This window comes from Protomyctophum parallelum (genome assembly GCF_964188405.1).
Source record: "Protomyctophum parallelum genome assembly, chromosome: 1".
Classification (NCBI taxonomy): domain Eukaryota; kingdom Metazoa; phylum Chordata; class Actinopteri; order Myctophiformes; family Myctophidae; genus Protomyctophum; species Protomyctophum parallelum.
The window spans coordinates 96,239,212-96,254,065 of record NC_139697.1 but is presented as its reverse complement, the minus strand read 5'-3'; the positions used below and the strand labels follow the sequence as shown (position 1 = coordinate 96,254,065).

At 41.0% G+C, this 14,854-nt stretch overlaps 1 protein-coding gene across 2 annotated transcripts in view; it reads right to left on the bottom strand.

The window, feature by feature from the left end:
- The window catches only part of LOC310870890 (uncharacterized protein), a 172,379-nt gene that overhangs the window by 10,718 nt on the left and 146,807 nt on the right, over nucleotides 1–14,854 (bottom strand). Inside the window, exons 10-11 of one of the 2 annotated variants that reach the window (XR_014570279.1) lie at nucleotides 13,502–13,526; nucleotides 4,104–5,300 (exon numbers count right to left, since the gene is read on the bottom strand). Coding sequence is in view for 1 of the 2 variants with exons in the window: in XM_083782251.1 (XP_083638377.1) it covers nucleotides 4,279–5,300; nucleotides 13,502–13,526 (1,047 nt within the window). In the remaining variant the exon portion in view is untranslated. Of the gene's footprint in view, nucleotides 1–3,379; nucleotides 5,301–13,501; nucleotides 13,527–14,854 lie in introns of those variants that run through there. The other variant, XM_083782251.1, reaches the window with a different exon arrangement.

Below are 14,854 nucleotides of genomic sequence, written 5' to 3'. Positions count from 1 at the left end.
CAGCTCTGTCTCTGTTGGACACTGTTGTCCACTGCTGCTTATGGCATGGGCGTTAGCAGCGGAATGGCTAGTGTTCTTGGTCTGCCCCTTTTTAAGACATCCTACTGCCCTGTGACCTGCTTCCCCACATACGAAACAATGGTTGCATGAGCTTGAGCCCTTCTCAATACAATTCGGACATCCATATTGCCTTGCTGTTGGTCTGGGTTTTGGCTTTGGATAAGCACACTCACAGGGTTGTTCTGGGGTCTTAACAGCTGCGAGAGATTCAACCAATTTAGTTAGCGCATCAACCTTGGCATTCAGTTCCTCTATTACATTATTCTTATTCTTTGTCTTGTTTTCCGGTTGTTTTTCAGTGTCATCATTCTCGAGTTGAGCACTGTGAGCATGTGTTACTTTCTGACGAGAGCCATGTCCCAGTCTTCGCTGTCTCTCACTCTCTTCACTGCACACTTTGTTCACCTGCCTTATCAGTGACTCATCTGACACAGCATTGTCAGACAAAAGGGGTTTGAGTTCAGTGCGGATATCACTGTACTTGGGGAGAAGGCCCTGGTGAACTGTACGCAAGAACACATTCTGGACTGTGCGGGGCTCATATTCAATGTCCATGTTACCCTGTCTGGATGCAAACACGACTTTCTGCTTCAGTCCTATCATTCTGTACAGAAACTGTTGCGGACTCTCCTGTTCATGCTGTTTATTGCTCATCAACTCCTGAAATAACTCACTTCCACTCTTTTCACTCAGGTGTGAATGCATGAAGCTCTTGAGCTCACTAAGGGTTAAGTCATCCTTATTAATAAGCATATCCTTAAACTGTCCTGGCTTGACAATGCGTAGAACCCCATGGATAATCTCACTCTCTGAATGCTTTGCTTTCAGCCCCCCATCAATCTGCTTACACAACCCATGGTAGCTGATGTCTGACGTGCTGTCTCCCACCTGACCCCCGTAAACCTTAAATTCTCTATGTTGCAGGAATGATAAGTCTCTAAGGGAAACCATACTGTCAGGCTGTCTGTGTGCTGGGTCTGTGGTAGAATGATTCTGAGCTATAGTCCCTGCACTGAGGTCTGGCTGTGGTGAAACAGTGGATGTAGGTGTGTGTTGGGCTGATGTGGTCCTATGTTCAGCTAATTTCTTGCCCAAAGCCTCATAATTATCCATTAGCATTTTGTACTCGGCTGCCTGTGGATCAGCAGACTCAGTAGGAGATGTGTCAGCTACCTTACCCCCCGTACCCTGATTAATTAATTTAGCAGGTGTAGGCATTGTGAAACGAAGAGTAATGATCTCATTAATTATATCTCTCAAAGCAAGTAAATGTGAAAGACCCTGATCCTCAGAATCAAGCAGTGTTTTACAATTCAAATAGGTACAGATATAATCAAAACAACTCTCCTCATCACCCTCAGTTACCTTTGTAGGGTCGACATCTGATACTGGTGTGATGTTCTTGACAACATCAAAGAGTTCCTCTGCTGTCAGCTTGTGAAGCCGTCTCTTTATCATCCATGTCAGGTCTTTCCTTGTTTCGCTTTCTGCCATGTTTCTCTCATTCAAGCAGCGTTTTACAGTTCAGTAGTCTTCGTCCCGCTCTCCGGCACGTTACACAGTTCAGTAGTCTTCGTCCAGCTCTCCGGCACGTTACACAGTTCAGTAGTCTTCGTCCCGCTCTCCGGCACGTTACACAGTTCAGTAGTCTTCGTCCCGCTCTCCGGCACGTTACACAGTTCAGTAGTCTTCGTCCAGCTCTCCGGCACGTTACACAGTTCAGTAGTCTTCGTCCAGCTCTCCGGCACGTTACACAGTTCAGTACTGCAGGGCGAGGCACGCTGCACTCCTCCAGCTGGGATCCCTCTCACACGCAGTGGTCCCGTGGCTGTCTCAGTCGCATGTCTGCCGCTCCAGCATTCTGGTTCTGTGATGTTGGTCGAGCTGTGCTGCAGTCTTCCTGCTAGGGTCCCTCTCACACGTGGTCCCGTAGCTGCCTCAGTCGCACACCCGTCACTCCACCACGCTGGTACTGTGATGTCTGTCCTGGGTTTGTAGGTTAGATCAGCATTCCCTCTGTTCTGGTGCTGATCTCCAGCAGTGCCTCCAAAATTCTGTTACAGGCCTCACGATTGAGTTGCCTGATGGCAGAAGATAAGTCCTGTTGTACAGGGGAAATATAGACAGGAGATTTATATGTTGTGTTCATCAAAGCAGGATGCAAATCTGTCTTTATTCACAGAATCTTATTTTCATATTCTCTCTTTTTCTCTCTCTAAATTCAATCATATTCATCACATGTTCATAGTTCACAATAAACTGTAGAATAATACTTTACACATTTGGTATTTTCTGTTGTCACATTTCACCAAAATACTGTATAGAAAATACATTTGTATTGTATGTGCTCCAAACTCACATTTATAATACTGTTACTTTTATCAGTCTGTTCTTTACTTCTCCAGTTAATACTGTAATACTGTTTAAACCTTGTATTGTTTACTTTTTTAGTCAGTCTTATGCATACAGAACGTTTTTTGTAAAACACACAATGCACTGAATTAATCAAAACACTTGTTCTCAAACTATCACAAAACATTCAATAAACATTTGTACATTATCACACCCAACCCTATGCTAAACTGTGGTGTTAAGATACATATTGTCAGTGAGCTCCGTTTTTTACAGAAAATAAACAAGACCTCCATTTTAGAATCAGTCACTCATTCACTTGTACATTTCCCAAGTCTCAAACTAAACCAAAACATAACATTTCTGTATCAGTCTTAGACCAAACAAGAGAGGAAAGGCTTATGAGTCCTTTGATATAAGTTATGATGCTTTTGCACACTTTACTAACCTGTTGTACAGGGGAAATATAGACAGGAGATTTATATGTTGTGTTCATCAAAGCAGGATGCAAATCTGTCTGAAGAACGGAAGCCTCCGTGGTCCATATACCACACAAACCATGCTCACCATAGGGCGATCTCCCCCTGGTGGCGTGACTCAGTAACTACTATTACTATAAACAAAACAACAATTGTGCACATACAGTTGTAGGTGTCACACATGCCTGACAAAGAACTCCATATATGGGCATTAAAGGGAGTCAGACATAACTGGGTGGGACATCCATTTCCAACTTGCATCGTTCCAAATTGACCAGTGCCCAACGGGCACCGCTGAGACTTTGTTTCGTTCCAAAACTAATGCTTGGAATGGAATCAGCACGAAAACCCCCTAGTTTGACACGTCACATGCTACATAAAGCATAGTGAAATTTAGATTTTTGTTTTTGCCCTCTAGGTTGGTATGGTCACATATTATGCCAATTATGAAAATTGCTCAACATATGCAAGTTAATTAGCACCCGGCAGTTTCTAAATGCTGGGGACCCATTAGCCTACTCAAAATTTCTAACATAAAACCATGTTGTACTCATGTCCAGTTTCACAATGGGGCTCTATGGGCTGGCTAGTAGACTAGTATGAGGAGGTCCCTGCTTTGATTATGTCGCAGTTGCCAAAGATGGTCTATTTATGAAGATGAGCGAACTTCATTGGAGCCACTAGAGGCGAAATGGTACACAAAGCTACAAATATAGTAGGCGGGGTTAGCTTGGAACACACATTTTATTTCACTTTTAATGTCCATTCATTTCACGTGTAAAAACCTCAGTGAGTAGTTCTTCTCAGCTGCGACGTTATATGCCTATCTAAAACAAGTCCTCAAGTAAAAATCTGTGGAACTAGTCCCAACAATATTTTGCTGCTTGTTAATCTGTCAGTTAAGTTAAGTTAAGTAACAAATAAAGCTTCTTGAATATGCAGCACAATTCTAAAGTTGTAATGTACTGCATTAGGATGTATGTTAAAATGTTATTGAAAACTGAACATTCTCACAATAGGTAAAATAATCCTCATTATTTTAGTGTGATTTTTAATGTGATAGAAGTTTTTGATTAAATCAAAATGCATCGAGCATCGGAGAATGATATTTGCTTTATAGAAATGTAGTCTAAGTGTAGTAGTGAACTTATTTACACTGATATAGGCAGTAAGTTTTGCTTGTTTATTTTAGGGTAGAGCTTTTTATTTTACGGAAAGATTTTGTACCAAATTTGTTCATTTTCTTTATTATGGCGATCAATTAGGCTACCTGATGAATGTCCTAGGCCAGTGGTTATAATGGTGGGGCCAGTGACTTTGAAATACCTCCTCATTGACCTCATATCACTTTAAAGAAAAACACATTATTTGATAACTTTTCACAACATTATTTTTGTGCTACTAGATTTTTCAACTTAGGAGCACACGTGCTACTTGGAAAAATGCCAAGCGTCAAGCCCTGGGTGTGGATACGCTGATGTCTCTTCAGGTCACCCGACATAATAAAACTCTTGTCACAATGTTTACAGTGGAAAGGGCTTCCTCCAGTGTGGACATGCTGGTGTGTTATCAGGTCACCAGGCACACTGAACCTCATGTCACAATGTTTACACTGGAAAGGTTTGTCACCAGTGTGGATATGCTCAATTTGCTCATGTCTCTTCAGGTCACCCGACATAATAAAACTCATGTCACAATGTTTACAGTGGAAAGGTTTTCCTCCCATATGGATCATCCGGTGTTGCTTCAAACGATATGGACTGATGAACCTCTCGTTACACAGTTGACACTGGAATCTTTTTTCTCCATTATGTAAACGCTGGTGTTCTTTCAGATAAATTGATTCACTGAAACTCTTGTTGCACAGTTTACAGTGGACAGGTTTTTCTCCAGTATGGACACGCTGGTGAATCTTGAGACTATATGTACTGCTGAAAGTCACGTTACACAGTTCACACTGGAAAGGTTTTTCTCCAGTGTGTATACGCAGGTGTCTCGTTAGGTTACCCGAGTCACTGAACCTCATGTCACAATGTTTACACTGGAAAGGTTTTTCTCCAGTGTGTATACGCAGGTGTTTCGTTAGGTTACCCAAGTAACTGAACCACATGTCGCAATGTTTACACTGGAAAGGTTTTTCTCCAGTGTGGATCATCCGGTGTTGCTTCAAACGATATGGACTGATGAAACTCTTGTTACACAGTTCACACTTGAAAGGTTTTTCTCCAGTGTGGACACCTCTACTTGTCCCCCCCCAATCATCACTGTCTTCAGTGGTCTCCCCACCATCATCACTGTCTTCAGTGGTCTCCCCACCATCACCACTGTCTTCAGTGACTTCAGTGTCAGATTCAAGTTCAACCTCAAGTTCAGGGCAGTGTGAAGAGATGTCTTCAGCAACTTCACCGGCTAGGAGCAGAAAAATAAGATGTTAGTCAACGCTGGATTCCAAAAAATGAAACCTATTTTTCTATCTTCCATGTTCAATGTACGGAGCTTTTACCTACTAAGACTGACAAAACAGTTAAATACCAGTAAGTACAGGTTATTACAGGTGGTTCTGAAAACTTAAAACAAGGATTCAGTTTTAGCATAATTCTAGAACAATACACATTTTAAAAAGTAACCTAAATAGATATATTTTAGTTATATTACCCAACAAATTAATTATAGTGATAGAACAAATTTAAAAAAATTAATCATTAAAACAAGTTTTTTTGTGTTATGCATTTTGACTAAATGGCTCACTGTACCTCTGTGTGGTTTAAAGCACTTTTAAGTGCTATTCAATCAATCAATTCATATTTGAGCTAAAGAGTATTTGTCTGCATACACCAGTAACATTATACGTATGTACTTCACCTCCAAAGTGAATCATAGCATGACGTGGTGGTAGTTAAAAAAATACAGTATGTGAAATGTTTTTTGTCTAGAAATCATGCAAAAGTGTAGCTTTTCGGTGAAAATCGCCGTTTTTGAACCAAATGGGGCACCTGTGTGATTCAAGCAAATGTATGTATTTTGTACAGATTATTACATTGCAGACTCATGCACTGAAATCTGAAAATACTATAATAGGATATCTCTGATGTCAGGAAGAAACCATCCAGGTCAAAAATGAAATAACTGTTCTTTTTTAGAAAATTTAATTATATTATTTAATACAAAGCAGTACTTCCTCATCAAAGTTGGTATTCTGAACTTGTATATTGTCAGTTACTTGCATGTGTCATTATATTATCACTTTACCAAAATCCAGCTGGAAATTCAAGTGGAATTAGGAGGTTCTCTCCGCCATGTTCCTTCTTTGAAAAGAACAGTTGACAATGGATCTCCAAGCTCACACAATGCATGGTAAATTGGTAACGCATGGAAGAAAGCCCTGATGAGGGATTCGCGGAGACAGAGTTGCACTTTCAGTAAACCGGCAAGATAAATGTGTTTATCTTCCGCCCTGTGACTCTGACTGCAGCAGCAGCCCAGGCACGCAAGGGAGAGAGGGGGGGGAGTTAGGGCCGATTCATACTCCAATTTTACAGCCAAATATAGGTCGGTTCGAGACTACAATGTGACGTTCGAGGGTTAGGGTTATGGGGGCGGAAACCGTCCTAAAGTCGCACTTTGTCGCCACTGAAAACTTCTGAGGAGCCGAAACCATTTCGGCACTATAGCAACATTTCCTCATTCATACAGCCCAGGCTGCCAGCTTCGAGTTAAATTTGTCGGTCGTGAAGCCAAGGAAACACTGGTCATTACCCAGTCTCCATAACATCTACACCACTCGCTGTATGAAAAAAGCCCATAACATCATGGAAGACACCAGCCACCCCGCAAATACCCTGTTCAAACTACTCCCCTCCAAAAAACGCTACCAGAGCATCAAATCTCGTACCACCCGTCTCAGTAACAGTTTTTACCCCCAGGCAGTCAGGCTGCTGAACAGCTGACCTTGAACTGTATTGCACTTCACTTCACTTGCACTTTTCTTTTCCTGTTTTTTGTCTTTTCTTGCACTATAGAAGTTTGTTTATGTCCTGTGTATGTAAGACGGAGAGTGCTCTGAGCAAAATAAATTTCATTGTATGTATACTCTGTATCTATACAAATGACAAATAAACCTGAACCTGAACCTCATTTGGAACAGAGTAGATACAAGCCGACTTCCAAATGCTTGTGGCCGGGAGGTGAGCTCTGCAGAGCGGATAAATTAGCTGCCTCTCTCTGCAGCTGTGCGATCTGGCTGCAGTGTTGTTTTCACTCAGACCGGCATCCGTGTACTTTTTGGCAGTTCGTCGACCTGCTGCTCTCCTCTCCTCCTCTCACACTCGTGCTCAACTTCACAGGTTCTCAACAATAAAACAAATACTGTCTAAAAAAATTACAAATCTATACTAGGCTACACAAATAAACAACACGTTCACACAAGAAACAAAATCACACCTGTGTGAACTGAGTGGTGCAACTATACATTTAATGTTATATAGTTACTGTACTGTGCTCTGTACTGTAATGCATCTTTGAGAAATGACAGCGTTACCGTGTGCCGTGTGGGGGTCCCCGGAACATCCAGATCCCAGGGAACTCGCCCAGGGGACCGGCCCTTCCCGCGTCCGAAACGTTCGAGATATTACAGAGTTACTGCGTGGGGCCCCCGGGGGGTCCCCGGAACATCCAGACCGTGGGTGACAATATTATCACACGAAAAGATCAAATTACCTACCTAGGTTCCATCCTGGAGGCCAATCTTTCCGGTGATAAGATGGCCACCAACGTAATCAAAAAAGTCAATCAAAGAACAAGATTCCTTTATAGGATCTCCTCACTGGTCAGCAAAAACACCTTGAAGACCTTAACAGGAGCCCTCGTACAAGGTTTCTTTGACTATGCATCCACCTCTTGGTACCACAGCACCTCAAAGGCCCTTAAAACAAGGCTCCAGACCTCCCAAAACAAACTGGTCAGGCTCCTACTTGGCCTCACCCCCCGAACCCACCTCACCCCTGCCCACTTTGACAGGCTGGGATGGCTTAGGGTCGACGACAGAGTACAGCATCTTGCAATGGGTCTGGTCCACAAGATTCGATACACCACCAAGATACCCATGTACCTGTCTAAATACTTCCTTAGTGTAAACGAAGTCCACACCCACAACACCAGAGGGAGTACAACAAACCATGTACAACCCAGATTCGGCACAAACAAGGGACTAAATTCTTTTCGCTCCTATGCCACCAAAATGTGGAACGCCCTACCAACAGTCATTAAGACATGTGAATCCCTTGACTCCTTCAAAACCGCTCTCAAAGGGCACCTACGGATGGCTGCAATTTGAAACTGGCCTCTGTAAAATCTGAATCCCCCCCACCCCCCCCACCCCATTTTCCCTCACTGTATATTGTATCTTTTCCCTTTTTTGCTTCCCATATGATGAATTTAGCTACATAGAAATGTCTATTTGTATGTCTCTAAATGTTTGTATGTCTTTAAATGTTTTGATGAATTGAACAATGTGGACCCTGTTGTAAACAAGTGTAATGCTTAATTGGGTCGTCCACTCACAGTTGACAGTCTTTGTATTGAGTTTGTGCTTAAAATGTACTGTAAATTCTACAAACTGTTAATAAATATTTCAATCAATCAATCAAAACCAAGAACACGGCCATATACATCATTGTCATGATATATATTGTCATGATTATCACTTAGTAAAAGTAGATATTGTGACAGCAACAGAACAGAAACAAATGGCTAAAACATTCAAGAAAGAGCGAGTACATGAAACTTACTGAGGAGTGGGTGGTCTTCAGGTTCCTGTTTAATAGGAATGTCTTCAGGTTCCTGTTTAATAGATACTTCCCTGGCTGAGTCTGGAGAGTTCATCTTCACCTGCAGTCTGGACTCCACACACTGGCCTCAGTGGCCTGAAATCAAGTGAATAAGGAAGGACTTTAATAACTGGAGACCTAGTGGTGTTAGCCCAACTATCCAACATGTGAATCTTGAGATTATGAGCTTTATGTATTAGGGATGAAATCATGCTCAACTTAAATTAAATAAATAATACTGTAGGACTGCAATTCATGAAGAATTCAGGATTCCAACATTTGTTTTTAAGTATAGTGTTAATGTAGTTAACAGTTAATTTAGTATTTCCATCCCTCTCTGAAATTATCTTGTATACAGATTTATTTGATTGTATAGTAGTCGATCTCAATAGCCTATATCTCAAAAGAACATGAGCCAGACGACTGCTTAATTCAGTTAATGTAGGACCTTCTAACAGTTAATTTAGTTTGTATTAAAACACATTTCTTGTAGCCCATGTTTTGTAATGGCATCATCATGCTATTTTATTATGCCCATGGATATAGGCCTACAGAGTGATCTTAACAATTATAAATGAAATCAATATGATCACCTTTATATAATCACCAACATTAATTATGTTTACAGCTGTATAGAGTAGTGTGGACAGAGGACAAATCCTACTGCTTTAATAGACAGATCAATGCTTATATGGAAAGATGCTTCTGTAATGCTATAAAACACTGACCAGTAACACACGATATGGTTAAATACTTAATGAGTCTACTCTAAAGGATGAAATTGGTAATTACTAATTAGTCATATTTACATCTCAGATGCATTTCAAGTGAAATAAATTTAATAGGATTATAGAAAAGTTCAACAAGTCCTTTCCTTTCAGACTAGGTAGGCTACTGCTGCTGCTAGTAAGTTGTTTATGATCACATTTATAACAAGCAAGAAACAACAAAACAAACAAAAATTGTCTATTTCCATCTTAAAAGATGAGTCAATAAAGACAAACGGATGAAACACGTGAATCAGTTCATCTTACCTGCTGTGTTTCAGTGATTGAGCTGAGCAACAAACGCTGCTTAACGACGACACGACACTGTTTTGAAACGACACGTTTTAGTTTACTTTTACTTTAATATGTAAACCTTTTATTATTGCGTCAACAATATTCAGTCAAAACACCGCCATGTTGTTTTCACAACTGCATTGTGGGTAACTGTGTTCTTCTCATGACCAGGTTGTAGTCGACGCCAGTTGGTTTATTGCTGCCCCCTACTGTTGGTGTCGGGTACAATGTACCACTACTACCAATGTAATGTCGTACTAGGATAGGACCTTAGGAAGTTAGGATAGGACTTGATTTTGTTCCCACAAGTATAGGACTTCTGAACAAACATCTCAGTTCTGTGCATAACATGTCTATTTTGAATGTGATGCCTCTTGAACTACAACTGTTGCCCATTCTGAGTGGGCAACTTTGACGATGGAGAGGCCGGAGGGCCACTATATTTCCACACTCACTCCAGACTCAGAGAGCCACATTGCATATTACTGTCATAGCAAAAATAGCCGATCTACAAGCTCAAGTCAAAATGTGTCGCAGTTTGAGCTTGTAAATCAGCTATTTTTGCTATTGAACGGTCCACCCCCTCTTGGTGGACGGGTGGGAAATTTTGTATATAGGCTACAGTATTTTTTATTGGCCAGAATTGCTACGTGTATCAGGGCCTTATGAATCCTCTTGCTGACCGGCTGTCTTTATTGGGCAATTTCTTTTTATAGGAGTTTCTTTTGACCCTACCATTAACATCCTATGGCACGCATAAATGTCAAACTTTCCTTACATTTTAAATAGCATGTGACATGTCAAACTAGGGGGTTTTCGTGATTCAAATTCATTCCAAGCACTAGTTTTGCACAAAAAACACTCCACCTAAAAAGAAAGCTTAATTTGTCCACTTTGTTTTTTTACCATCTTCCATTCTGGAGATATTTACCTTTGTATAACACCTGCTTTTGTAGTAACATGCTCTTCTTGAAAAGAAAGCAGTTAAGGTCCATTTTATGTCAGACGTTGACAGGCAGTTATAAAAATGAACACAAAAAATATCCTATACATACTATACACCGAAAGTAAACATTGATCCCATCTACCCTTCGTCGGTAATTGGCTTTTGTATGAGCTACAGAATGAGCACAGGGACTGAGGGAACATATTGGGGCTACGTTACTACTGTTTTGTTTATTTTTCATGATGATGACGGATTGTGCAGACGCCAGGCGGGCAGATGAAACGATACAAAGACACGTTGTCATTATTTATCCATCTATGTACGTGTCTCACCGTGTATCGTTCCAACTCGGCTAGCCGAGTTCTTGAGCTTGTAGATCATAATTTTCAAACTATGTGAATATATCAGTATTTCTATGATAGGCTACATTCATAAATAATCGATAATGCACAATTAATTCAGACTGACAAAGAAACTCTTTTGTAGCAGAAATATTTAATGAAGTAATTTTGATTGCTTAAACACTTAATTAACAGTTCGCAAAAGAGGCACGTGGCAAAGCCGCGTTGGCCAGATTCCCGGAAAAGCTTTCCTCTGCGGCATTCTGCTGCATGCGTGGAGCTTCATTTCCATCCACCAGCTGTCTAAAAAAACAGGAAGAGACGCCGGCCACGAGCGGCTTTTGGCCGCGCATGGAAGCTCAGGTGTGCCTGCGCTGACTGTGGCTCATCTGGAGTACAAATGCATCAATGTTTGACATCAGGTCTCAGTAAATATGCACTTGCAGTGCATTGTGGGACTAGTATTATGATGGTGCGTACAATATACCAGCGGGTCAGTTTTAATTGTAATTAAAGTCATTCATAGTGGCCACTTTTACGCTTGATGTGAATGCATTGATGACTTTTCAGACCACTTTTCAGACCACTTTTCAGACTTTTCAGACCACTTTATTGAGTGGAAACGCTGGTGCATCTTCATGAAACCTGCAGTCATGAAACGCTTGTTACAAATTCTACACTGGAAAGGTTTTTCACTATTGTAGGTGTGGACCCTCTGGTGCACTCTTAGGTCACCTGGCCGACAGAAACTCTTGTCACAATGTTTACACTGGAACGGTTTTTCTCCAGAGTGGACCCAACGCTGGTGTGAGTTCAGACTATTTGAATTTGCAAAAGCTTTGTCACACTGTTGACAGTGGAAAGGTTTTTCTCCAGCGTGATCATACTGGTGTTTCTTCAGGTCATTTGACTGACTGAAACTCTTGTCACAACGTTTACACTGGAAACATTTTTTGTTTTTGTGGACACGCTCGTGTGACTTCAGGGTACATGATTGATTAAAAGTCTTGTCACAAAGTTTACAGTGCCACGGTCTTTCTCCAGTGTGGAGACGTTGGTGTCTAATCAGGTTAGAAGACACAGTGAAACATTTGTCACAATCTTTACAGGGGTAAGGCTTTTCTCCAGTGTGGACACGCCGGTGTTTCTTCAGGTCATTTGCCATTCTGAAACTCTTGTCACAAAAATTACAGTGGAAAGGTTTTTCTCCGCCCGGTTGAGACTGGGAAGAAGTCTTGTCACAAAGTTTACAGTGCCACGGTCTTTCTCCAGTGTGGAGACGTTGGTGTCTAATAAGGTTAGAAGAATCAGTGAAACATTTGTCGCAATGTTTACAGGGGTAAGGCTTTTCTCCAGTGTGGACACGCTGGTGTTTCTTCAGGTTATCTGCAGTTCTGAAACTCTTGCCACAATCATTACAGTGGAAAGGTTTTTCTCCGCCCGGTTGAGACTGGGAAGAATGGGACATCACTGCTGAGAGACTGTCGACTGATTCCAACTCCCGGTTTTCCCCAAACATGTAGTTCCTGTCCCTGTTTAACACTGACTGACCTCCACTGGTCTCCTCCAAATCATCACTGTCTTCAGTGTCAGATTCAAGTTTAACATCAACTTCAGAGCAGTGTGAAGAGACGTCTTCATGATCATCTTCATTTTTCACTGCTAGTAATGTCAGCATTGACCCATCAGGCTCATCTGGTCTTTGAAGTAGCTCGTCCTGTTCCTCTTTAATGTGTGGAGGTTCAGGTTCCTCCTGGAGCAGGCTGGGGCTCCCCTCCTGCTTAGGAGTATCCTCCTCTTTACACACAGCCATGTGCAGAACGTCTAGGAGCAGAAATGATAGTCAACACTGGAGTCCTTAAGTGCAAATAAACATTTCCATCCTTCATGTTCCACATTTCACAAAACGTGGCATCACCTACTTAATGATGGCTATGGCTATACATATTAATTGATTGAATACTTTATCGGTATGCATAGCATGGAGGCACGTAATGTGTACATTTAGACTAAAAGGAGAAAAAGTATTTATATAAAGATGGTTACGCCACGGACAAAGCCAACTCGGATCGTGACAAATCATGACAACAAACACAATATTTTGTGCCGATCAAATAATTTGAAAGAAGAAAATAAAGGCAGGATACAACACTATTTGTTTTGTTTTTCTTCTTACTAATTATTTGATCGGCCCAAAACATTGTAATTATTGTCATGATTTGTCACGATCCGAGTTGGCTTTGTCCGCGGCGTAACCATCTTTATATAAAGACTTTTTGAAAAGCCTATGGAGAAAATGAATGGAGAAACATTTCCTGGACCACTCGTCATTCTGAAAGGGGGCGGCACTGCGACGCTCTATTGTGGTCCTATAATATCCAGATATTATCAGTCATGATATTTTTTGCCATAATTATCGTATAGTGAGAATACGTACTGAGTTGTGGGTGGTCTTCAGGTTCCTCCTTTTTAATAGAGATGTCTTCAGGTTCCTCCTTTTTAATAGAGATGTCTTCAGGTTCCTCCTTTTTAATAGAAATGTCGTCAGGTTCCTGTTTAATAGAAATGTCCCTGGCTGAGTCTGGAGAGTCCATCTTCACCTGCAGTCTGGACTCCACACACTGGTCTGAAATGAAGGAATTGACTTTAACACATTGATTGCTAGAGTTTTCTATTTGCTCAGGCTTGGTGGTGCTGAGCGATTAACATTGGGACTTCTGAACTTTTTCGGGGCCCACAGCGAGGGGCCTCTTATAGCGAGAATCACACCGCATAAATCAAAAGGAAGCCAAACTAGTCCACTTCAATTTAAAAAAAAAATTATGATTCTACCATCTTCCATTCTGGAGATATTGACCTTTTTCTAACACCTGCTTTTCGCAGCACGCTGCTCTTTTGAAAAAACAGCAGAGATATGGAAGGTTGAAGTTGACAGACATTGACAGACAGATATAAAAATGAACACAAATAATATCATATACATACTACACACTGAATGAAAGCCCTGAATGTCTACTTTTAGGAGGAAAACAAATACACATGGTCCCATGTATAGTTTGTCAGTAATTGGCTATTGAATGCAGCTTGCGCCCACCAGAGAGGATTTCAGAAAATGCATGGACCAGAAGAACTATTATTCACAAAATAAGGCCTATAGCGAAATGTACATACTATATACCGTATGAAACAGAAGACTCTCTGCTTTCATAAGAAAAATACTTCTACTGTAATAATAATGAAAATCACACCCCTGTGAAGTGAGCAGTGCAATGTTGCGCAATCTCTGACTTTAAACCTTTATAACTCGCTATGATAACTTCATGAGGAAATGCTCACTTCACAGGGGTGTGATTTTTATTATTATTACAGTATTAGTTTTTTTCTTATGAAAGCAGAGGGTCTTCTGTTTCATACGGTATATAATATGTACATGTCGCTATAGGCCTTATTTTGTGAATAATAGTTGGACCTGAACAACTGCATTCAATAGCCTACTGACAAACAGTACATGGGATCAATATTATGTATTTGTTTTCCTCCTAAAAGTAGACAATTAGGGCTTTCATTCAGTGTGTAGTATGTATATGACAATAATTAATTTATGTTTATTTTTATATCTGCCTTCAGAACGATAGTATAACGGTGAGATGCGTTACTGGATCGGTGAGTTTAGTGGTTGAGGTTGACATGTCTGGACATGTTTGAGGAAAGAAGCACAGGAGAGAGAGATGATCAAATAACTGGCTGCTTTGTTGGACAACGCTATCTTCACTTTGTTTGGGCAAAGAAG